Here is a 24,936-nt window from a genome sequence, read left to right as displayed (position 1 = left end):
CTCTTTCCCAATAAATCCTGGTCAGAAACATCACACCCAAGAGGAGAGGCAGAAATAATCTCGCTGGGGACAAATAAACTCAGGCTGCCTGGAGATCAGAGACATACGTCTTAATGAGCATTGCTTCCTGAGTGGGAGCGGGATGAGCTAATTGTCTTCAGTGCCCTCTGGTTTCCCTGGCTCAGATTCACATCTGCTGGATTTAAGTGTCGTTACAAGTAATTTGAGTTAGATGGGCAGATCAGAGGAGGAAACGGGCTGTGTTGCTGATTAGCTAAAGGAATGGAGTAATTAAATTTGCCAATTTAAAGCCACTTTCCTTTCCTGTCCTTAGAAAATGCTGACCGTGCAGATTTTTGATGCTGAACTGTTTATTTTAATTTTGCAAGTGATGCTCTCCTCTGAGGCTTTGATAAGCTGCTTTTGAAAACGTGTGTTGAGAGAAGGGAAAGGAGGAAACGACCTTTGTGAGGGATAAGTTGGGTACCTTGCTTTCTCTGTTTACCCTTTGCACAGATGGGACATGGTATATTTTTCCTTAAAGAAAAGGGGAAAAAGAACCCCGACCCTGAAAACTAAACACCAGTTTTTAACAAGGGATGACAAATTTTCCAGTCTTGGAATATACATCACTTGGCAGAGAAACTGGGGGAAGAAAGATGGGTTGTGTAAATTGCACTTTTTCAAGCCTCTTGTGACTAGATTAGAGCTTTATATAGTCCCCTGTTTCCCCATAGAGGTAACAACTCTTTCACTAGATTGTGGGGGCTAATAAGGAGAATTTTCATCCAGGCTTTCATGCAGTACTTGCAGTTAAAGTTAATAAAATCGGACGGGTTATTTAAACATTAGGAGAGTAGTCAGAAGGTGCTTAATATTGTTGCTCTTCAAGGAAATGGAGAATTAATCACTGGATGTGATGGATGGATATAGAGGAGGCTTTGTGTATAAATCCCTTTAATTAGATTGCATCATTGGAGAGGTTATGAAGTTGGTGCTGGGGACAGCTGGTCCCCCTGATTACACCTCAGCTAACACTGAGTTAAGGAGGGATGGGGATACCTTCGCTCCCCATCCCTCCTTAACTCAGCAGGCAGGACAGAGATGCAGGCATGGCTTCCGCCGCAGGGTTGTGCATGGCAGGGCAGGCGACCCACCGCGTGCTGCTGGCGATCGCCGTGCTGATAGGAGCCTTCGCTGACGCACGTGGTGTTTGGAGTTTAAAGCCCAAATAATGGACACAAGAAACTTGGAAATCCAGAGGTGAGAACAGCAGGGCTGTATGTGCTGTATGTGTCAAGTGGGTAGTGACGGGCAGTTCCTGCCATCCAGTTTAATGTTGTCGTATGTCTGTTTAAGGCACAAAGTGATCGGGAGATGTGACCTCACAGAATGGCTCGGTTGGAAAAGCCCTCTGAGATCATCACGTCCAACCGTTCCTGTCTACCCACTAAACCATATCCCTAAGTACCTCATTTACCCGCTCTTTAAATACATCCAGGGATGGTGACTCCACCACCTCCCTGGGCAGCCTGTTCCAGCTTCTGACGACCCTCTCAGGAAAGAACTTCCTCCTTATCTCTAACCTGAACCTCCCTTGGCACAGCTTGGTGCCGTTTCCCCTTGTTCTATCCCCCATCACCTGGGAGAAGAGACCAGCACCCACCTCTCCACAAGCTCCCTTGAGGCAGTTGTAGGTGGTGATGAGGTCTCCCCTCAGCCTTCTCTTCTCCAGGCTAAACAAGCCCAGTTCCCTCAGCCGCTCCTCATCAGGCTTGTTCTCCAGAGCCCTCCCCATCCTTGTGGCTCTTCTCTGAACACGCTCCATCCACCTCATTAACATGTTTGCTGAATCTTTTAGCGATCGAGTGCTGCAGTTTATTATAGCAAAGGGAAAACGTGATGTAAAAGTCTCCTGGCCCTAAATTGAAGCTGTAATTAATGTGCAAGTCCAGTTCAGTTAATTCCATATTAATTTCTTTTTGTCTCAGTGATTCCTCTTTGCACTCCCCCTCCCGCCCCTGTGTTAATGCAGAATACTGGTTGCAGAAACTCCTTACTCTTGAAGCATCTTCAAGAAATATGAAAAGCTGACTGCAGCGGATGAGGTTAAAGGGGGATGAGCCTCACCAGTGTCCCACATCCTGCTGCCAGATTCGGGTGGGGAAGAGTCATCTCCAGAACAAAAAAAGGGGCTGTTTTAATTGATCATTTAAGATGACAGCCTAAGCACTAGTTACAGCCTAGAGGATTCCCTGGAAATCCCAGCAAACACCAACGTTCCTGTAGGTGGTATGTATTTGAAAGTAGTAGAGCAAGATAAATTCTCATATATTAGCTTAATTTGGAAAAAAATGTGGCACTGTGTTACAGCTTTAAATGATGATGGGTTACAGAGCCCAAAATGGAAATGTACTGAAATTCTTTGGTGGGATGGAGCATGATTTTGCTGTGATGGGTGGCTGTGAAATGATGCTTTTGCAGACTTCTCACTGAATAAACCATGACAACGTAGACTAAATGCAATGAAAAATAAGGTACCACGCTGTCACGGGTGCATCTCAGCTGGTGAGCTCCAGCTCATCTGTTATCTCCATGGCATAAACGGGCTGAGACAGAGTTGGGGATGGTTTGTTTGAATCTGCACAGTGAGGCGGGCCTGAGTCTGGAAGAGAATTACCCAAAGTTCAGGTCTGCTCCTCACCCACCGGCTGCTTCACAAAGCGTGGAGAGTGCTCTGCAGCGCTGGAGGAACGTCCTCTGGCCAAATTGGTGTTAAATTGTGTGGAGCAGGCTAGAGCTCTTGCTGCAGCGTCATTTTCTGTTAATCATCATTAGAAATATCAGATGATGTCTTTCTTTTCTGCTTTTTCTATCTGTAAATTGAATAAGTTTTGTTCAAGAAACATCTTCTACTCCCAGCCTCTTTGTCTAGACCTATGGTAAAAGGAGAGCTGTGAAGCTCATAGCCGGAGGTTCCCAAGAGCTGCATTTTCTTCTTAAAATTGCGAGAGTGATGGAAAATTTCTTTTGCGTAGAATCATTCTGAACTCGTGCAGCTTTTTTATTGAGCTTTTGTGTCTTGGTTAACTAATCTTGGTTTTGTTTTGTTGTTTGATTTTTTTTTTTTACATAGCTCCCCAGAGGAATTTTGAAATTGCCTTTAAGATGTTTGATCTGAATGGTGATGGCGAGGTGGACATGGAAGAGTTTGAGCAGGCAAGTTGAACAACGGGTTGACTTCTTAATGCTACAGCATCTTAGTCATACTAAGTCATACACTCCTCTTATCACAGGTGTGATTATTGCTGGTTTGCATCTTTTTCTTCCATTCTCTGCTGTGTTGCCTCAGTGCTTGTGTGCCTTTTATTTTTTTAACTGGGTATTTCAAGACATAATTATTCATTCAACCAGGACAGCTGTAAGTGCAAACTCTGATTTCCTGTGGTGTTGTCACTAAGGCAGCTTTACAACATGTCACCTCCAAAGTAGGTAAATCATTTTTTTCACTGATGTCCTCGGATTTTGATCCTACTTTCTCCCACAGCTTTTATTGCATTTCTTAATTTTGTTTGTCTTCAGAGAACAACCCGTTGAATCTATTTCAAAGAAGAATTTAGCCATTTATTTCAATGTAATCCAAAACTGTGTTTGTTAAGAGTGTATTTTCAATAGTTTCTTTCCCCTGCTTCTTGCAAGGTTTCATCAGCAGAGAGCTTGATGCAGACTTTTTAATGAGCGTAGCCTGCATGTCTGATACCTGTGTGGTCCTCCTACAAGCTATGGCTTGTGGTTGTGTTAGAGTGAGAATAGAATGAAGACTTGAGCTGTCAGTGGGGACAGCTTTTCTTGCCTATGTAGAAAACAGCTTTAAGGCTTTGGAAACTCATAAACTTCTTGAGGTCACTGTATATCAGCAAAGCTCCGTGTGTGTGGTACTCCGTGAAGGGAAAAGTAAATGCATTTGCAAAGAAGAAAACTGGCCCGTTGGGTGAGGAGTCACCACCTCTGTTACCAAAGAACGAGGCAGAGGAGGTACACCACTAATTATCTGATGTTTATGTGGCCCCTGGCACAACTTTTGTGACCCCCATCACTGGGGACTGTGTGTTTAATGGGCAAGTGGAAGCTACTGCTTCTGGGCAAAGGAAATGCGAGAGAATGGTTAAAAAAAATAACCTGCCCTTGTGGGGTTTTGTAATGCTGGAGGACAGCTGTACTTGGAGAAGGTGAAACGCTGTGTACGGATGTTCGAGAATAAAGCAGCCCTGGATAATCTAGTTATAAGTTCTTACTCACCAGTTGATTGAATGACTGGTTAACTTCAGAGCAGTAAGAGGTCATGCTTGGGGTACTTGCTATAAATGGGAAGAACTAGTGGGAAAGCAGGTCCCTTAAATTAATTCCCCCTCTTTGCTGTCATCCTCTTTAAATTATTACCTGTGGGTACGATGTCATTATTATGAGTTTGCTTCAGAGCTGTGTGATATATCTGGTTAACTGTTCATTTTTATATGCAAACTTTGGACTATGGGAGGAGTATGGCAGTATGTTTCTCTCCAGTATGATATCACTTCACGTGACAGCTTGTAATGTAAAGCCAGTTTTTCATTTCCCTTCGAGTACAAATTTGAATGCACAAATGTCTCCGGGCTGTTGTGCTGTTTGGCACTGCCTCCCTACAGACTGCTGATTTAGCTATGAAAAATCCCAAGTTTCCTATTTCCCAAGTAAAAAATCCTGCTCTTTCTGCTCTTTGCTTAGTGCATGAATATAGCACTCCACTGCAGCTATCTGATAATATTCCATTCAAAAGGTGTTTTGCAGTAGTGACTTATGTTCTAGAGTGAAATGAATCATGGAGACGAATTTATGAGAAGTGGAGAACAGTTAACCACCTACTAAAAATGCAGCGGCGCCAAGGTACTAACGCGACTGTCATGTTTGGCTTTTTTATTAGACACGTAAAGTAAGAAAGAATGTTTCCTGAGGACGAATGTTTCAGAAGTGCTATAAGTACAAAATGGAATCAAATTATTTCAAATCATCTGGTGGGCAAAGGGAAGTTATATGTGCATTAAGTCAGATAAAAATCCTTAGGATGAGGGACATAATTTTGTTAAGCTTGTTATATGCGTCACTGCCTCTATATGAAGGAATAAAATTCCTGGTTAGCATCAGAATATTGTGGTGAAGACTGATCTCCCAGAGCTCTTGAGTCAGAGGATGAAGGAGCTGTTCTGGAAAGTGAGAAGAAGCTTACAGTGTCTGCAGATACCACGGTAACTGATTTGCTGCACTTCACAAACAGAATTAAAGCAAAGACAGAGCTTCAGCATGAGGCACATATATAACATAAACGTATGTACTGTAACACACACAACCATTTATAAGATAAATACTCGTTTTCACTCCTTATGGAAATGCCTCAGTAAGAGCATGAAGGATGGCAAGGCTTGCAGGCCTCTACCATAAGCATCTTACCTGGCAGGAGCAGCTGGAACTGGGCCCTTCCAGGGGATTATGCTACTGGAGGTGGCATCAGTTTAAGAAAACAACATTGTTTTGGGGAGAATGGGTAGAGGAAGAAGGGAAAGAAAAGGATCAGTCACCAGCTTCGTACAATCCCTGTTGGCTGTGAGCATGTGGGAATGAGTTTCTTATTCCTTTTTCACACATCCTCTTTGGAGACAGCCAACAGCAGGTTCCTCTTCTCATTAATGTCTGAAAAACCTTGAGAGTATTCATCAAGAAAGAAAATTACTTGCAGTAATTTAGCTAATATGTGAGTAAGTCAGAGGTTTTAACTACCTAATACGAAAATATTGAATTTCTTCAGGCCTCACTGAAGAGCCTCACATTTTTCTTCCAGTTGGTGCCTATGGTTCGTGCATGGGGCTTAACAGTTTGGTGCCTGCGTCGGTATAATCTTCAACTTTTCATCCTTCAGCATGGAAGTTATTAGTTTACTCTTCTTTTTTTAATTAAAAAGCCTGATGAATAATAGTAAACTCTCAAGCAGTGTTACTAATGATTTCTCTTGAAACCATTAACTGTTTTCATTGCTTTTTTTGTCTTTCTCTTGTCCGGTGCAAAAGATGAAACACATCACAAACACTTAGACTGAAATATCTACAAAAGACAAGTGAAGCATCTCTGTGCTTCACATCCTCGTGCAATCAATGAGCTGTGGGGGAGTACAGCACTGGTTGGGCTGGAGGACAACTTCTTGCAGCAGTTGCCTGCCTTTCTGGGTATTAGAAGGACTGCCCAAAATAAGGACTAGACGAGTAATTTTGGCTCCAGTGCTCACAGATGGATTTTCAAACTGTCTGCTACTTGTTATAGATGGGAAGAGAAGAGGGGTGTAGGATGCTTTATAAATAACACCCGGGGAAAGATGCTCTATCAAACAGCCTGCAGTGTGGTAAACACTGGCTTCTGCAGAAACAGGGGCAGTTTTCCAAGCTGGTCATAAACTGCATTGCTTCAGACAGTTTATAAATATTTGTCTCCAGAATGTGCACTCACAGCTCACAGTCACAGTGGAGCACAAAGCAAAATTAGGAGCTGCTATTTGCAGTGCAAAAATCCTTCCTTACATCACAGTGCATATTAAAAAAAAAAAAAGCCCCAAAACCTTTTTTCTGTAGTGGTTTTTTTTCCTTTGACTCGTCTTGGTTTTCCTTGTAGTGGAAGAACAGCCACCATTCTATGGTTCAGAGGCAGCGTTTCAAGTGAGGTGAGCCCAGCAGTGATACGCAGCGTTCTCCTCCAGAGCATCCCCTTGGAGGTTGTTCCAGCACTTGCTCTCTTGTTAGGGAAAAAATTGAATATGCCATATACCACGATAACGAGGTTCTGGCGTCCTTTTGGCAGCTGGAGCTCTTGGCAGCTGTTTTTCTTCCTCCCTTCCAACTTTTGTCGGCAGGAGGAAGTAGCTGAAGGCAAAGCAGTGGTGTTTGCCAGAGCTTCGGTAAGCCTTAAATTAGCACAGGACCCTTAAAACATCAAACGGTTGGGTTTTTTGAGGCTGTCACATCCTTCAAGTTCAACCTTTTGCCATATTGTAGGAAGTAGGGAAGTTGTCCTGCAGGTCCTTGCCATGTCCCGTAGCATCCACTTGAGTTGAGTGGTGCCTTTGAGAAGGTATAGGGTGCTGCTGGGAGCTCAGGGGAGGAGACTGGCTGCATTGTTAGGTTAAAAACATTGAGATATTGCAGTTATAATGTGTTCTTTCATGCTTGGCTGTCTCTGTGCAAATATCTTGGTCTGCTGGTAACTCAGGTACTCCTGCATCACTTGTAATTCTGCTGGGGTTGTATTTGGGCTCATGCAGCCTGCGGGACCTTTGGAGATCCCTTTGCTCTGGGTGGATCAGCCCCTGCCTGCAGCTCAGCTTGCCACACAGCCCCAGGGATGGAGCAGCTTCCAGCCGCGACAGAGAGCAGCAGGCAGCAAGGGGAGGATGCACAAGGGTAGAATAAATGTGATGTGAGCAAACTGGGGTTGGTGTGAACTGGGCTGCGCAGTAAGGTAGGAGTGGAAGCTCCAAAATGTGTACAGTCTTTTTTCTTCCAAGCGGTTGCCTTGGCTTTCTCTCCTCCAGCAGCTTCGCTGGGAACAAGCTGCTCTCTGCTGACCAGGCATAGGATCAGCGCCTGAAGTGCTTACCTACAAACTGGGCGAATTGTTTTTTAAAAACAATTTCTTAAAAACGCTCATTTTAAGCATTTTCTATTTTTCCTTCTTTTAAAAGAGGATTTGAAAAAACCAAGCCTAAGTTTAGCCACGTTTTTGAATTGTCATGTCCTTTGAGAATTATTTCAGGCAAAAATAAATGAGGATGACATGTCTGAGCCTGGAGTACTTCGTACTGGTACCTACAAGTATAAGTCCCAGTGGTGGTTTTGATGCTAACATCCTCTCTATTTTTAGGTCCAGAGCATCATTCGCTCTCAAACCAGCATGGGCATGCGCCACAGAGACCGGTCTACAACGGGGAACACCTTGAAAACTGGCTTCAACTCTGCACTGACGACGTACTTCTTTGGGGCAGATCTGAAGGGGAAGCTGACCATCTCCCACTTCCTCGACTTCCAGCGCAAACTGCAGCACGATATTCTGAAGCTTGAGGTTTGTGTTACGTTTTAACGTATGTTGGAGAGGGCAGTGCAGCGTGGACAGTGCCGCACGATGTGGTTTCTGGAGGAAAAGCAGTGGTTTCTGTTAAGTGACCTCCATTATTCAGTCCTGGGATAACGTGCATTATAAGAAATGTCCATATATTCTGAGACTCGGCCTTCAACTGAATTGAAGGTGTCATTTTTCTTTTGTGTTACCAAGAGTTAACAGCCTTATAGCCTTACAGTTGGAATTTAAGCATCAAGCTTCAAAATGTGGTTCTTTCAACAAAGCGAGTGCAAGAATAGCAATGGGGGACTTCTTGGTCTGTGTCTCTGCTCCCAGGTGGAGCTGACTCAAAACCAGTGCCCTTCTTTGGAGCAGGATCAAGGGTTTGACCTGGCTTGAGCAAAGCCAGGCTTTTGTTAGCATCAGAAATGAGGATTTTGTGCACAAGAAGAATCCTCCACAACCTGTGAAGAGTACAGTATTCAGAGCTCACTACTGCGTCAGTCTGATGTACGAACGTCCACGTGCTCAGGCTGTGTGATCCAGCTAGCAGACAGCATTTTATTAAGTTCCTGTTAAGTCAGTCATTGCAAACTTAACCTGAATTTATTCCCCTTTTTATTTGGAGTTTTATGAATCTAAGTAAGAAACTGACACAAGAACTAATTACTATTTTTTTTTAATGAAGGTAATTGTCCCGTTTGACTACATTTAACCGCTCATTAGAGCGGGTGGTGTGGCTCCACATTTGTGGGGGAATAGGTTGGTTGAAGAAAACGTTCTGTGTGAACTGGAAAGTGTTGGTTTCTCAGCGACTCTACACACTGAAAGTGAATGCAGTACTGTTTAAGGTTAAGAAACACAAGCTGAAACTCGTATGCAAAGGGAAGACAAACAGATCATTGTATCCTCATTTGCTGTCCTGCTCTGGTTTCCCACTGCCACGTTTGCTCCTGGGATGGACAATGAGGAGGCACTGTTAGTCCTGACCCTGTGCTGGAGTCCTGTGCTCCCTCCTTGGGTCCTCACTCACCTCATTAAGAAGCGATACGGTTTTTTCCGTTTCATGGTACTTGATCTTCTTTTCCTTCTGCAACAGTTCAGTATTAATTTAGCTTTTACGCATTTCAGTCAATTGTACGTCTTTGTGGTGAATGTTACTTGCCTGTCTAACAAGTTATTAACTGGGGACAGTACGAGATATTTATGTCTTGATAAGTTAATGAATATCATAAACACATCATTACTGAGTTCCTGACAGCACCCTTGAGCACTGTGCCATGGTGTGCTTAGCATTTTTTTAGCTCATTTTAACTGGAAAATTGACCCATGCAAAGGTAACAGTTCTGTTCTGCCAAACTTAATTTTTTCCTGAGTTCATGATGCTGAAGCACCTGACCTTTCTGCTCACAGTTCTCATCAATGTAGGCAATACAGGCCTATTTCTGTCCTCGGCATTATGCAACGTGGCCTCTCTCCTCTTCTGTTTTATCTCTTTTGACATCATCTCCCGCTTTCTCTCCTTGCTTCACATTTGATGTGCTTGTTCACGGTTAAGTGGCTTTTCACACAAGTGCCCAGTGGGTTTGCATTGCTCCTTTTCCAAGGAGTGCGCTAATGAACTAAGCCACTTAAAAACTGCGGTAATTCAGGGAAGAGACATCCCTCAAGTTTTTACCTTGACCCATGCAAACTAGGAGAATCACAGAATCGCTGGGTTGGAAAAGCCCTCTGAGATCATCACGTCCAACCGTTCCTGTCTACCCACTAAACCATATCCTTAAGTACCTCGTCTACCCGCTCCTTAAACACATCCAGGGATGGTGACTCCACCACCTCCCTGGGCAGCCTGGTCCAGCTTCTGACGACCCTCTCAGTAAAGAACTTCCTCCTTAGCTCTAACCTGAACCTCCCTTGGCACAGCTTGGTGCCGTTTCCCCTTGTTCTATCCCCCATCACCTGGGAGAAGAGACCAGCCCCCACCTCTCCACAACCTCCCTTGAGGCAGTTGTAGGTGGTGATGAGGTCTCCCCTCAGCCTTCTCTTCTCCAGGCTAAACAAGCCCAGTTCCCTCAGCCGCTCCTCATCAGGCTTGTTCTCCAGAGCCCTCCCCATCCTTGTGGCTCTTCTCTGAACACGCTCCAGAATCTCCACATCCTTCTTCTAGTGAGGGGCCCAGAACTGAACACAGCACTCGAGGTGCAGCCTCACCAGTGCCAAGTACAGGGGGATGATCCCCTCCCTGGACCTGCTGGTCACACTGTTTTTAATACAGAACGTGACAAGTGGCGCAAGGAAATATTGTACTACAGAGCATCAGGTAACTCACGTAGCTGATCTTTAAGTTTCCCTTGTTGTGTGTGTGTGTATCTGGGTGATGAGCCTGGGAGCAGAGCGATCCTTCATCAGCCTTGTGCTCGCCTGCCCATGCAGAAGATCTCTGGATCCTTCTCTTGGTGTGGCTGGTGTTACCGGTGGACAAGAAGGAGCAGAAAAGAGCTAGTAGCAGATCTGCCAGGGGCTCAGCTGAACTCTTGTATCCTCATCTACTCATCCTTTGCTGGCTTAGCAAAATTAGTACGTGGTCTGAAACTGGGATGTTAATTTGAAAATCAGGTTTTGTTCCTGTTCAGTGTCTGAACTCCAGAAAAACCTTTGGGGAAATGCACCATTTGATGGTCTGAAGGATATCTCCTGGGGCTGGTGCAGCCCCCAGGTGACATGGTGCCTCTGTTCTCAAACTGGAATGCCTCTTTTTCTCTTTCAGAAGAAATCTACTTTAAATAAGACCTTTTTAAAAGCTGTTTTTCTGTTGGCTCAGGATCCAGGCTTATCTGCAGTTAATACACTTGAGAGATGGTTTCTTCTGCTAACTGCAAAGATGGAACTATAATTTCTGACCATCTGAACCCATTTTCCTCTTACTGATTTTAGTGCCTTTTTTTTCTTAGCAAAATATTCATGCATATTTCTTGTTAAGATCGAGCAGAAACTTTCTGAGAGGCATTAGATCAGACAAAGCCCTGAACGTTTCAATATGCCTTATGGCTGAAGTGCTGACAGCATGTTTAAGTAACAGTGGCCGGCGTTTTCTTCTTCCCTTCTGCTTATTTTTTCATAAAAGTAAATTTTTCATCATTTTATGGAAACTTGGCAATCAACTCAGTTGCAGGAGGGAAAGGATAAGAAAAGTAACCGCAGCCAAAGGGAGAGAAGAGGCTTTTGATAGCTTATTACAGATTTTTGTAGTTTGACTACTTTGAGGAAGCCATGGCCTCCTTGTTGTGTTGCAAGGTGGCCTGGCTTAGCTAAGGCTGAATCACAGGAACCAACCCACCAAATAGCTCTGGCTCCGGGCAAAGTCCTCCCCATTTTCTTACTGCATTCATGCTGCCATGCATAGTGCCTGTGGAAAGACTTCTTTTCTTCTTGTCACTTACAACAAGCAGTGACAAGTTAGTGTGGACAGGCTCTGCAGCTATAACATGTCCTGTTAGGATAGGTGGTATTTGGCTTGAATGGTGCTTTTCTTTTTTCAGTGAAAATACTCTGTGAGTTAGGAAGATGAATAGGACTTGACATCATCGTTTATGCTATTTCTGCTTGTTAGTGGCTGTCCTAGATATTCCTGTGTACTTGATGGACCAAGAGAAGTCCCAGCCAGCCTGTGGGTCTCTTCCAGCCTAAATTTTTCTGTGATTCTGTAAGTGCACGTAGAAAAGATGTGTTAGCCTTTTGTTCTCCACATCTGCGTCACCCCTGAAAGGCAACCCTAAACCTGCTAACAGCAGTGATTTAATCTCCATACTTAGCCTTGTTTTATCTCCCCAGGCCTCTTTCTGCCAGCAGTGGGATATGCGCCTGTGGCGTGAGACCTCAGGAGAGAATTCTTTTTTCCAAATTGCCTGCAGTGAGATTTCCATAGCTCATTGTTTCCCTGACAGTTACTCATGGAGGGCATTTGTTTTCAGCTGAACTGGTGAAGCAGGTACTAATGCAGCCCTACGCCTTGTAGATGTGGGGCTGTCTTCCTGGCAGGAGATGCCACGTCTGGAGAGGGGAGGTTGTGGCTTTGAGCAACCTCATGTCTCAGTCTGGTATGAACTGGGGTCTACGCTTCAAGGTAGTGGGATGCAGCTTCCCATGGGGGAGTTTGCCAGATAGGTTGAAGAGTCAGATCCTCGTGCAGATGTGTATCCTTGTGCTTAAACATAGGGATGTTTGCAGAGCGTTGTTTACCCAAGGGTCAAGGATGCCCCAATAGCAATCCCTCCCAAGCAAAAGGTCTTCCAGGTCCTGGAGCAAACGAATGTAAAATGGGATTCTGTGAGAATGTGGCAAAGGTAGCACACGTCATTGCTGCCATCTGGAAAATCACTTCTTTTATGTGTCTGTTCTGTGACAGGTGATGTGAGAGTGACTTCTTTAACCTGTAAACTCCTGTTTCCATGACTAATGCTGATACAATTGCTGCTTGGTTTGGTTTTTTATGAAGAAGGGATGATGGATGCTCTTCCATCTGCACAGATCTCATTAGAAAGTCCTAGATCTTTTTGGATCTCAACCCTGTCTGGTTTCAGAAGGCATTTCTAATGCTTCACAATCTGGTTTTAGAGTAATAACTGAAGTCCATAGGTGCCTTTCTGTTCCAACTCCCAGTGCTGGGGTAGTTGGTATCTGAGTAATCCTGTGCCAGGTATTAAAAACGACTGTGTTTTTACCAGCTTACTCAAGATTTTTTGAGTTCTGCCTTATTTTTATGTGGCCTTGCAGATTGCTACAGAATGTTGGTGATTTGTTAGCATAGGCAACCAAGTTTGCAGTAATGAGTCGTGTCTCTTCATACCTGTTGCAGTGATTTAGGTGAAAGAAAAGAGAAGTTGGATTTGTTTTGACCAGCCTGAAAAAACAAGTCTGGCAGTGTCAGATGGGCTAAGCTTTTTAGGGAAGGACCCAAAAGTCAAGACTTTTTTGGAGGTCAGTTTGCTACTGAACTTACAGGAGGTGTTTTTATCTTAAGTCACCCTGTGTTGTCACAAAGTTGTGTCCTCTACTTGTTGATCCCCTCACCCTTCAGCTTCACTGGCCATCATGAGAACGGCGATGAGGGACGTAACATTTTCCCTTTTTCTTATTAATTCCTCCTTTTTTGTGTCCTGTAATGGATTTTGTATGCTTACATAGGTTTGTCAGTTCTATATCTAAATCCTCTATATCTATGCCTCCTCCTTTAGTACCTTGCTTGCTTTCTCTTCCTTCACACGGTCATTACATATGAAAAGCCAAACCAGCACTTGTGAAGTTGTCCCTTTAATGGGGCAATTAATGGCAGATACAAAAATTGCTTGAGTGCTTTGTTAGAGATTTCCTGACCTGGTTGCGAGGCTTACCTGAGGGGTCTGTCACTGTGGCATCTCTGATGTGCAAATATATCCAGGAATGGTTTGAGTCACCTGGGGTGTGCCAGTGAGGCTGCAGTACAGGGTATTAAAAGAGATGCTTTGAAACCATACAATATTCCATGGGGAAGGAGGGAGGACAGGCTGATCTTTAAATGCAGAAAGCCTAAAATGCACCTCATGGGTCTTCTCTTTATCTCAGAGGACGAGTGATTCAATGGGAAGGTGAGGTGGGGATGCAGCACTGGGAGGTTTTGGGCTCAGTAACATGAACAAATGCTGCAGCTGGGTTATGAGCGGTGAGAGGGAGCAGTCCAAGCCCTGGGGGTGGTGAAGGGCAAAAAGTGGTGGCTGGAGGAGGGATTAGGTAAAGCACAGAATTAGAGCAGGGAAAGGAATATTAGTAAAATGAGATTACAATTAAAGAGCAGCACTTTTTAAGCAACCAAAGAAAGCTCAGAACAGCTTGGCTTTTACATTTTTGTTCTGCTGTGTTGCCTAGGAGCTGCTTCTCTGCTAAGACACCAGACCAAATGCGTGCTTACAGGTTGCCTGTGCAGCTGCAGGGTGGATTCTCTGAAGCTGAGACGTGGGAGACAGCAGTGGAGCATGGGACCTGTGCACAGGGGAGATGTCCTGAGGTAGTCCTCTGCTACCCAGTTGTCCCGTTACTGCTGTGTGCTGTTACACACCAAGTTCAGCCTGAACCCCTTTCTCTTGGCTGGGCAGAGGCAGATTGAGAGTGAAGGGGTCAGCGGATGGGACGTCTTGAAGAGCATACCTGTCTGCATCTAAGTCCAGTTCTGGGCCCCTCAGTTCAAGAAGGACAGGGAACTGCTGGAGAGAGCCCAGCGTAGGGCTACAAAGATGATGGAGGGAGTGGAGCATCTCCCTTCTGAGGAGCGGCTGAGGGAGCTGGGGCTCTTTAGTTTGCAGAAGAGGAGACCGAGGGGAGACCTCATTCATGTTTATAAATATTTAAAGGGTGAGTGTCACGAGGATGGAGCCAGGCTCTTCTCGGTGACAAACAATGATAGGACAAGGGGTAACGGACACAAACTGGAACACAGGAGGTTCCACTTCAATTGGAGAAGAAACTTCTTCTCAGTGAGGGTGACAGAGCCCTGGCCCAGGCTGCCCAGAGAGGTTGTGGAGTCTCCTTCTCTGCAGACATTCAAAACCCGCCTGGACGCCTTCCTGTGTAACCTCATCTGGGTGTTCCTGCTCCGGCAGGGGGATTGGACTGGATGAGCTTTGGAGGTCCCTTCCAATCCCTAACGCTCTGGGATTCTGTGATTCTGTGAGTCGGAGAGCCCACGCTCTGGGGCTGTGTCAGTTTTGTCATCCCCTAATTCTAGATTCAAGGAATGTTGATAGCAAATAACCTTTAAACAGCAGCTCTGGAGAAAAAAGGACTTTGACCTCGAGGCTTCTGCGCCTCTGGAGTCCTTACTGGAGTCAGGGGTGGTTTTTAGTTTAGTGCCAAGGAGAGAGGAGTTACCGGGTTTATTCCCACAGATCTATATACTCCCTTTTCTGTGTTTAATGTATTAGAATTTTTAGGGAATAGAAATAAGGCTGATAACTGTGGCTTTGTGATGAATAGCCATGAAGGTGGTATGGGTGACAGAATTTTATGACATCTCTAGTTAAAAATGTGATCGAGTGACCACCATGGTTAGGGTCATATCAGGGAACACTGTAGTTAAGAAGTCACAGCCCAGAGTATACATGGGAATTTCTAGACAGGCAGTTGAAATTATGTGGACAGTTTACCACGTTTCTGATGGCAATCAGAGCTTCTGGCAGTGTGTTTTTGTCTTGCCATGATTGGAGAAGAAACTTCTTCTCAGTGAGGGTGACAGAGCACTGGCCCAGGCTGCCCAGAGAGGTTGTGGAGTCTCCTTCTCTGCAGACATTCAAAACCCGCCTGGACGCCTTCCTGTGTAACCTCATCTGGGTGTTCCTGCTCCGGCAGGGGGATTGGACTGGATGAGCTTTGGAGGTCCCTTCCAATCCCCATTTTGATGGCAATCAGAGCTTCTGGCAGTGTGTTGTTGACTTGCCATGTGAATGGGAAGGGTCTTTGGAAAGCTTTCATGTTGACAGTACTGTCTTGGTTAGGGTTTGGGGAAAGGCTGACATTCAGTTTTCATCCAGTGTCGGCCAAAGACTTTATAATAATTCAGAGTGGGATATTAGTATGGAAAAAAAGTCTGGAAAATAGGAATAAGTTGCAAGACTGTGACATGTACAGCTTAAAGGAAAGACAGAAGGGAGGTATAACTGTCTCAGTAAACATGAGGAGTCACTATAAAGAAGACTGAAGGTATTTACTTTCATCAATCAGTAACAGCAAAGCAAGTAATGAGAGGCTTAAATGTGCACTAGGGAAAGTTCAGTTTAAATGCAAGGCAGGTTGAATATCACTCCCTTTTGTCAGTAACGAGAGTGTCAGTGGATGGGTGAGTGGTGACCATCATGGGAGAGCTACCGAAAGCTGTGCTTTGTGCCTCTACTGAAAGATGCTGTAAACACCGTTCCAGACTAATTCCTCCCAGTGCAGGCTGCAAAAGCAAGTGAGGAAATCATCTGTGCTAGTGAAATCAAACCCTTCCAGTGCCTTGCTCTGACAGGTGGAGGAAGAGTCAAATATCAGCCATGGGGCAGTTTAGGGAGGCTCAGGATCATAAAAGCATGTCAAGCATCTGCATGTCAGCTGTGAAATGCTTGGTGAGACATCCTGGGGGTGCCAGTGGGTGTCCTTTAGGGAGTGATGGGTGCTCCAGTGCTTGGGCTTTGCTTCAGTCAACTCTGTACTCAGCCTGCATGAGTACAGGAAGACTGTGTCTGTCATCTTCAACGTACCTGTTGGATTGAAATCAAGTAGAAGCACTTAGGCAACCCCTTAAATTGTGTCTCAGCTGTAACCTCAGTCTACTCTGTCAGCAGTGACAAGCGAGCAGTTGCAGCACTACAGCTGGCCCTGACACACTCTGGTTAAGGGCAGTGACACCGAGCAGGTACCCAGTGTCAAACTGCAAACGTCCTGTGGTCAGTAGACCAAAAGAGGCAGTGGTCCAGAAGCATGCCAGTGGAGCTGACACGGGTGGGACAATATGTGTGCATCGAGGTGCGATAGCTGCTTGTGAGCAGTGCTGGGAAATCGCTCGAGTGCACAGGAGCAGCGTTGCCATCTCCTTGTTTGGAGTGGGTGCTTCATGGACCGATTAAAGCAATCATCGCAGCGCTCGGTGAGAAAACACCCACTGTGGTTTATGCTGCTGCTTCGCTTATACTCGAACTGGGTGACTTAAACATGGTTGATGCAGCAGCTCTGCAGGGGAAGCCGTTTGAGGATTTTGTTGGAGTTCCTATTTATTGCATCGTTAGTAGCAGTAGAGGGTTTCGCTCTGTAAGAACAGGCTCCTTTGGTTTATGAAGTGTGTGTAAATCCACTCCTGAGCTCCCGCAGTGCAGCGTGCCGAGAACTGCGCTCACGCAGGCAGCAGCGCCTTTTGTTTAGGACCCTTGCAAGTAAAATCCCAAGAGTGGTATTTTGATTAATCACATTGCCACAGGAGTGTATGTGGAGGTTTGTATTGCTGAGCCCATCAAGTAGAAGGGATAAGCTAGGTGCTTTTGTTCCATTGTGCACAATTCAGTTAACAGAGAGCCAGGTAGTCCCAAAAGTTGATGGGCGAGGAGCCGGGGATGCCTGCATGAACGTGTCAGGACTGCAGCCGTATGTCAGCGTTGGCTGGGTGACGTACCTGGGCATGTGAGCCCCATATGGAGGACTTTGGATCAAAAAGCTCAGCACACGCTCACCATTTTATGCTGGTGTTGGGTGTTGTGCTGTTAGCAGTGTGGGAAAGGCAGGAATCACCTCACAAGCTTCTGCAGCTTTGTTTTGTTATTGTGGAGCCGCTGCTGGGGCGTTTGCAGTGTCCCAGTTAGCTCACAAAAACCAAAGCAGATGTTTAGGGCTGCGTGTTTTCCATCTTCCCATGGACCCTCAGGTGCAGTGACTATGGGAGTGTGAGCAATGTTTATCACCTGATGGGCTTGCTCTGCTCCCTTGGGTGAGAATGTTGGCCAGCTTCTTGCATGACCCAAGATAAACGGAAGAGTCCTGCGTGATAACGACACACTGAAATCGCTGGTTGTGAAGTTTCCAATGAGCAATTCTCAAGCAGGTATCTGACTTCTGCATCGTCCTTCCACTATCTGAACAAATGCTTTTGTCCTCTTGCTCTTTTTCCCCTTTCAAGCCCTGAAAACAGAGCTGTTCTGTACCTGTACACGTTGCTGGCTGTTGGTGTATTGGACATGGGAGCACGAAACAGGCGCTCCCTTTTCCCTGCTAGGCTGAATCAAACTGCTGAAAACTTATTTTTATTAGGGAATTGAGCACCAAGGTCAAGTAGAAACAGTGTAAACTCATAACATAGTAAGAGAGCTGTATTTCATAATAAAATTGCGTCTATCACTTACATGGAGAGTTCTATTTTTGCTTTTCAGAGTAATGGTTTGGCTTGGGTGCTTGCAGCTCTGCTGTCCTGTGGGTTTCCCTGCAGAGGAGTCAGGAGTTCACGCTGTGTCTGAATTTTATTCTTTTCTTGCTCAGCGAGTGAGCAGGATGGAAAACTGCTCCGTTCCTCGTGCCGAGGTACCAGGGGCATTGTCAGGGATGGGAATGGCAGTAATGGAGCCAGATCTGGAAAGCAGCAGTGAGAGGTGTTTGCTCATCTCTGCACCCTCTCCATCCCAGCAGTCAGGCGAGTGCTTCCCTTTAATTTATCAGACATGTCCTTTCCCCTTAGTATTACCGATTCCTCGCCTTTGTTTCCTTCCTTTCATTCTCTCACCGCGTGAAATTTCAAAGCAAATCTTTTCAGAGCTGGCAAGAAGTTATTTTGATTCACGAGGATGCAGTTCAGGTGCGGCCATCTTTACATAACCTTTTTTAATTGCTCATTAAAGCGTAACAAGTTGCTGGATGTTGGAATTAATTTTTTTCCCCTCGCAGGCAGCAGTTGTGTGCCAAGGTCAATGAAACCTCAAAAGCATCTATCAAACGCCTGGTCTGCTGGGATTGCACCGCTGCTGACAGATGTACCTTTTTAACCTGACTGCCACATACTCACTTGAGCTGCTCTCAGAGAGCAGAGGGAAAACGCAAACAGGGAAAGCATTGAGACGATTGGATTTTTCTTGTATGAAAATAGCTCTCTTTTCTTTCATATGTTTGATAGAGAAACAATCTGCCGCTGGCAGCACTGGGAGCATTTTTCCTGACCTTATCCGGCTGTACAACCCACACTTGAGTGCAGGGAATCAAGTAGAGCAGGGAGTTAATGGACGATTAAATAATTCGGATGCCCTGGCTAGTTTTACGAGGCTCAGGAGTGGTTTCCAAACCCGAGGACTTTGCGATGCTGTCTGCCCGTCCCCAGTGGAGCAGGGCCTGCCATCGGCAGCAGGCAGCATGCCAGCTCAGCACAGCCTGTGTCTGCAGCAGCGCCGCAGGCAGGGAGCCTCCCAGCCCACTCGGGGCATCAGAGCTGGGTCGTGGTGGTCGTGGTTTGCAGCTCTGTTCGGGTTATCCAGCTCTGGACCAAATCTTCTTGAGCAGCCCAGGTTTGCACTGCCCAGAGTTGCAGATGATGCCCAGAACAGCCTGTGCATGATGGTTCAGGCTGGATTTGGCATTTCCTCCTCCACGTCCTTCCTGTTTGTATTTCGCCTGCTGTTTATCTAATCTTATCTTTAGAGCTGTTTGTTCAACTGGTTTTTACCAAATAACGTAACTGGGCTTTGTTGGTCCCATCCAGTGGCTCTTTGCAGGCTGCCATTGCAGTATGTCAGGTCTATTTGGAGCAGACTGGGTTTCACCGTGCAAAACCCAATGGTTCAGAGCCATGTGCAGCAGAATTAACCAAAAATTTAATATTTTGAGACCTCTGATCTTTCACAATAAAAAGCCTTTAGAACTTTTGCCTGCCTTTTTTGGCAGTAATTTGATGCCAATTTTGTGCAAACATAACAGCTTACTCCCAAGTATATTAAATTTTCTTGGACGGAGGAGGTCACTGGGATTTAAATGTACAGTGTTTTCTCTTTTTTTTTAATTTTAGTTCCTCTGTCATAGTTGCTGATGCAACTTGACAAGAGATCCTGGCAGCCTGCTTCTCCAGAACAGTAAACAGAGCCAGTGCTGCAGTGGTTTGCAGATACATAATGTATTATAGCCTGTCAAATAAAGCTTTGAGCAAATACTACTTTAAAGGGTCGTATATTGTGAATCTGAATATTACCCTACAAATCATTATTTCCCAGACCCTTTTGATTTCTTGTTACACACACTGTGGCTCTCGGAACAGGTCACATTTTTCATCTACCCCTAAACCTGACAGAATTGGTATTAGCAATATTTCTGCTATTGGTGTTTGTTTAACCAGCATAAATCAGCTCAAAAATAATCCCTTGACATTTTTCTCCCCATCCAAAAGTCCTTGTGGATTTCTTTTTGGCTATCTCAATTGAAAAATGTGGCGCAAGAGTTTCTTTTTTAGATGCTTGCTTTGAGATTTTAGGGAATGCATAGTTTGGTTGGTTGGTTTTTAGGAGAAGCCTTCCTAGAAATGGAAAAGCCTGTTAAAATACAACTAGATATTCTGTGAATATGAGTGTTTAAAGAGGATAGAAACTATATTGCTGGGGTGCCTGGGTGCAGGTAGTTTGAAGGTCATGAATATGCACATCAACTTTACAGAAGGTGGGTTTAGGAGTATTTCTGAAGAGTAAAAAAAATAGTAAGTTGAAGATGCTGACTCTTGCACAGCAGGAGTACTATGCTTCATGGTATTTGTCTTTAATATCCCTCTTACAACTGATGTGACCGTGTCTCACATTCTCTCCTGGTGTTTATAGACCAGCAAAGCCATGTGGTAACTCTCAGATGAACCCGTGCACTGACAGGTATGGGCATAATTGCAGAAAAAGCAGCACAGGGTATCACTTCATCCGTGCGGCTCCGCAGTTGTCATGGGCAAGTCTCATCCCTCTCATGGGATAAGTCTGGGGAATGTAGATTCAAGCCCCAAAGCACAGATGGAGCCAATTTCCCACACCTCATTGCCCCAGGGGTGCTGGAAGGGTTACACCAAAGAGGTCATTGGCAACCAGCCTGGGGGGTGCCGCTGCTTTTCCTGTTGACGTTGCTTTAGGAAAAGTCCAAGCTGTGTTTTCATGGTGCTGTGTCACACCACAGCTGGGTATTTCCCTCTTACATCGATGGGAGATGTGAGAGGGAAATACCCGGGTTCAGATGGCATTTAAGTCAAATGCCGTTTGACTCTGTGCCAGGTGCAGGCCTTGGAAGGGTGTGATGGTGATTTTAACAATCTCCTTCAGCAAACAAAGCAAGCAAAAGAAAATAAGCCACTATTCAGTGTACAGACCAAAACTGCAGTGCTGGGTTAGGAAGGGGAAGAAATTCCACTTTTGAAGTGTGAGGTTTTTACATCCCTTTGTGGGTTGTATGGTGATGCTAAGCACACTCTGAGGGTTTTGGTGCTCTGGCACCCCTCCCTGGGCAGTTGTGGAGCCGGTGTTGCTCTCTTGAGCATGGTTTGGTCTGGTAGCAGCAATGAAGATGCTCTGCTCCTTGTTTCTAAGCACTTTTTTATGCTTGCAATCTCTGACTAGACAGGGTTTCAGCACTGTGATTTTAGGTAGAAATTTCTCATATTAATGTTATTGATTACAACAAATTTAATGAATGAGGAGGGAGGAGAGTCAGCTGGAATGAGAAGTCTTCCCTGAGGAGTTTCTGGTACCCAAGTCTGACCTTTTTCTGAAGGAGGGATGTCCTGGGGAGAAGTTAAAAGGCACCAATTTCATCTTAGGTTTTCTTTCTGAAACACTGCAGCGTCTCTGGAAGGGGCAATTCAGCAACTTACAGAGAACCAGGGCTGCAGGTCTGTGCTCATAGAGACACGATGCTGTTTGTACCCTAAACCTTCAGTGTAAACAGCTTTTCCTGATTTCCATGCTGTTTCTCAGACTGGAAAAGTCTACATTTATGGGGTGGATGGCCTGGCTCCACAGCAGCACTGGTGATGCCCAATCTCTGCGATTAAGGAGGACCCAGAGGAGGTCCTCCTGCCCGTGCCAGATGGCTCCTTAGCTGTCAGAGCTGCTTCGTTCCCCAGCAGTGAGCCGTGCAGCTGGTGGCAGCAGCAGGAGAGATGAAAGGAAACCAATGTCCGTGTTTAAGAAGTTCCAATGCTTTTTTGGAATAAAGATGTTTCTCATGGTGGTGTCTCTGAATTGGTTCAAGCTGGATGCTTCTCAGAGACTGGCATTTGATTTCCTACAGGAGAAGGTGGATTGGGATCATGGGGAAGAATGGTGAAGTCTGGAAGCAGAGGGATTACGGGTCTGTTGTTTTATGGTGGATCCTTGTTTTGCCTTTCTTTAAAGTTATGCAATTAAGGAGATGTGGAAGCAGAGAGCATTGTCTGTTTATTTGCCTTCTGCTCCCCTCGTGATGAAAACTTTCCTTCATTCCTCTTCTCAAAGAAAAGAGAGTAGGGTTGTTTATTCAGACAGAAAGCTAAGCTAGAAGGACTTTTACCCACATGTCAACTTATAGAGGAACACGAAGGTGTTCATCCTGTCTGGTGGGGGTTTTTTTAGGGGGAAAGCGGGAGTATTTAACACATGTTTAAGTTTGAATAGTCTTTTAAGTGACTGTAGAAAGTTTCCTGCTGTGGTGTACAGACTTGCTTCTGGGACTGGGCTAGTGAAGCTGGGGCAAGGTGGAGAGTGAAGCACTGTGCCCCGTCTCTCCTGCCTTCTTGCTCGCCTGTGAATGCCTTTGATTTCCTTACACATCGTGTTGGCTTTTAATGAATGTCAAAATACTGTCTATTATATTTTAGGCTAATTTGTCCAGCGTCCAGGGTATCCTGGCTTGCAGGAAGAACACCGGAGAGCGTTATATTTCATTATTTAATGTGTCCTTGCTGCTGTGCAGATGCAGAATCCACTGCTGGCACCAAGTGGCTGCGTGTGGAAGCTGCTCTGGAGGTGTTGAACTTCCCATCCATCTGTGCTGCACACATCGATTTTGGGGCTGCAGTTTGGATGGGGGTAGGACCCCCCTCGTTCCCTCCTGTTTCCTTAATGGTGGGTGTCACACATGGGAGCTTCTCCATCCTGTGCTGGTGCCCTGTGGTGCCTGCTGAGCGACTGCTTTGACTGTGCTTTTCCTTTCTTGAAGATATATGAAGGGGAAAAAGGCTGTCAGAGGAGCTGTTTGTTTATAATAAATCTCAGCATGTTCTGCCCTGCATCCCATCCTTGTGGGGTTTGGTTCTCCCTCTGAGTGACTGGAAAAATAATCTGTACAGTAGTGTCACATGCATGAAGGCAAAGGATTGTGACTGCCTGGGAAAGGACACTATTTTTCCTGCCTTTTCAAATATCTGGGGGATTTTTAACACTCAGCACTGTTCACAGACTGTGTATTGAGTACTGAATGAAGAATTACTGTAGGCTTTGCACCCTCCTTCGTTTTCAAGCAGAGACAACGGACGAGCTGCGTTGAGAGCCACAAGGATGGTGAGGGCTCTGGAGAACAAGCCTGATGAGGAGCGGCTGAGGGAACTGGGCTTGTTTAGCCTGGAGAAGAGAAGGCTGAGGGGAGACCTCATCACCACCTACAACTGCCTCAAGGGAGCTTGTAGAGAGGTGGGTGCTGGTCTCTTCTCCCAGGTGATGGGGGATAGAACAAGGGGAAACGGCACCAAGCTGTGCCAAGGGAGGTTCAGGTTAGAGATAAGGAGGAAGTTCTTTACTGAGAGGGTCGTCAGAAGCTGGCACAGGCTGCCCAGGGAGGTGGTGGAGTCACCATCCCTGGATGTGTTTAAGGAGCGGGTAGATGAGGTACTTAAGGATATGGTTTAGGGGGTAGACAGGAACGGTTGGACGTGATGATCTCAGAGGGCTTTTCCAACCGAGCGATTCTGTGATTCTGGTTGGCCAGAGGACATTCAAGAAGGCAGGAGAGCACAGATGTCATACCTCAGCTCCCAGACAGGGCAGTGGGAAAGGGGCAGTCAGGGTAGATGGGGACTTTTTTAGAAGCTGAAATCAAGGGCTTTCCACTCACAAATCAGTTGGAACCAAGTTTCTTTATGAATAAACTTGATAGCTAATATATCAGAAAAAACAGGCAGAATTCTCTCACCAAAAATTTTCTTTCTCTGCATCATCTTTAAATGACATCTCCCCCTCGTCCCTTCTGCAATTAATTTAAATGTGTCTGACACCAGCTTGGAGGCAAGTTTTGAACTTTCTTTACCCATCGCTGTGATTTTATTGCTTTTTCTCCATTCAGTGGTGATTATATTTGAATTTGGAAACTGGTTGTTGACCGACTCTCACTTGCCAGCCACTTTCTGGGCTGGCCTTTGCAATGAACACCGCTGCGTGCCCATGTATGGGAGCGCGTAACGCTTGGCTGCCAGGAATTGACTCTGGGCATCTGTGAGTGGTTCGGTTTAATGTTAGAGGTGTTCATTTTAAAGTGACATAAACCCAGAATAAGAAGCATTCATTCCATGGTTTTCAGGCTTTTTTATTTCTTGTGAATAATATTTGCATGGTGTTTTGGCTCGATTCACCTGATGACCACCTGCAGAAATTGAAAGTCGGAACCAGTTTTGGAGCCCCCAGGGAGGGGGGAATGAGTCGGTTTAGTCGCAGGGTCCCAGCTGTGCAATAAATCAAGAGAGTAAAGCTCTGTCACCCGACGCAGTGGATCTGCTTCAGGTGAGGCTCTTCCCAACCCCAGAGTTTGCGTGTTTTGCCCCACCTCAGTCCATCCTTTCACGCTTGAAAGCGTGCCAAGCCGTACCTGCCAGGAAACTTTTGGGCCAGGTACACTTTATTTTTGTAATGTGAAAGGATCAGCAGGTATCAACTGGCGTCGGGCAGCCTCTTCTGGGGAAAAATTTGTGATGTGGCTGTTTAAATGTTTCGATCCAGCTGCAGCTTCCCACCAAGGAAATCCCAGAAATCCCAAGGACCAGAGGCTGAGAGCATCAATCTGAGGAGGAATAAGCTTTTTTCCCCATTGCTTATGCTTTAGCTATAAATGTTTTGTATTAGGTGCCACTAAAGAAGTTATTTTATCGTTTTTCAATAGTGATATTTGAGGTGCAGAAGATAGTTTGCATTGAATTTTACAAGTAATCCTACTTAAAGCAGGCTTGTCTGCCTTTTCCCCAGCTGCATGTCCTGCAGTCCTTAAACCATAGGTGTTTCTTCGTCTGTTATTTGGGAAAGCCTGAAAAAGGGGAGCAAAGGGCTCGCTGAGACTGACCACTGT

At 45.5% G+C, this 24,936-nt stretch overlaps 1 protein-coding gene across 1 annotated transcript in view; it reads left to right on the top strand.

Moving 5' to 3' along the window:
- LOC104543198 (calcium uptake protein 1, mitochondrial-like) overlaps window positions 1-24,936 on the top strand; it is a gene marked incomplete at its 3' end in the record, with an annotated part of 48,913 nt that overhangs the window by 21,586 nt on the left and 2,391 nt on the right. The window contains exons 4-5 of the mRNA XM_010187748.1: window positions 3,137-3,219; window positions 7,939-8,136. Of these exons, the coding sequence (XP_010186050.1) occupies window positions 3,169-3,219; window positions 7,939-8,136 (249 nt within the window). The remainder of the gene's footprint in view (window positions 1-3,136; window positions 3,220-7,938; window positions 8,137-24,936) is intronic.

This window comes from Mesitornis unicolor, unplaced genomic scaffold (genome assembly GCF_000695765.1).
Source record: "Mesitornis unicolor isolate BGI_N332 unplaced genomic scaffold, ASM69576v1 scaffold2727, whole genome shotgun sequence".
In the NCBI taxonomy this organism is placed as follows: Eukaryota; Metazoa; Chordata; class Aves; order Mesitornithiformes; family Mesitornithidae; genus Mesitornis; species Mesitornis unicolor.
This window is presented reverse-complemented; position numbering and strand designations above follow the sequence as displayed.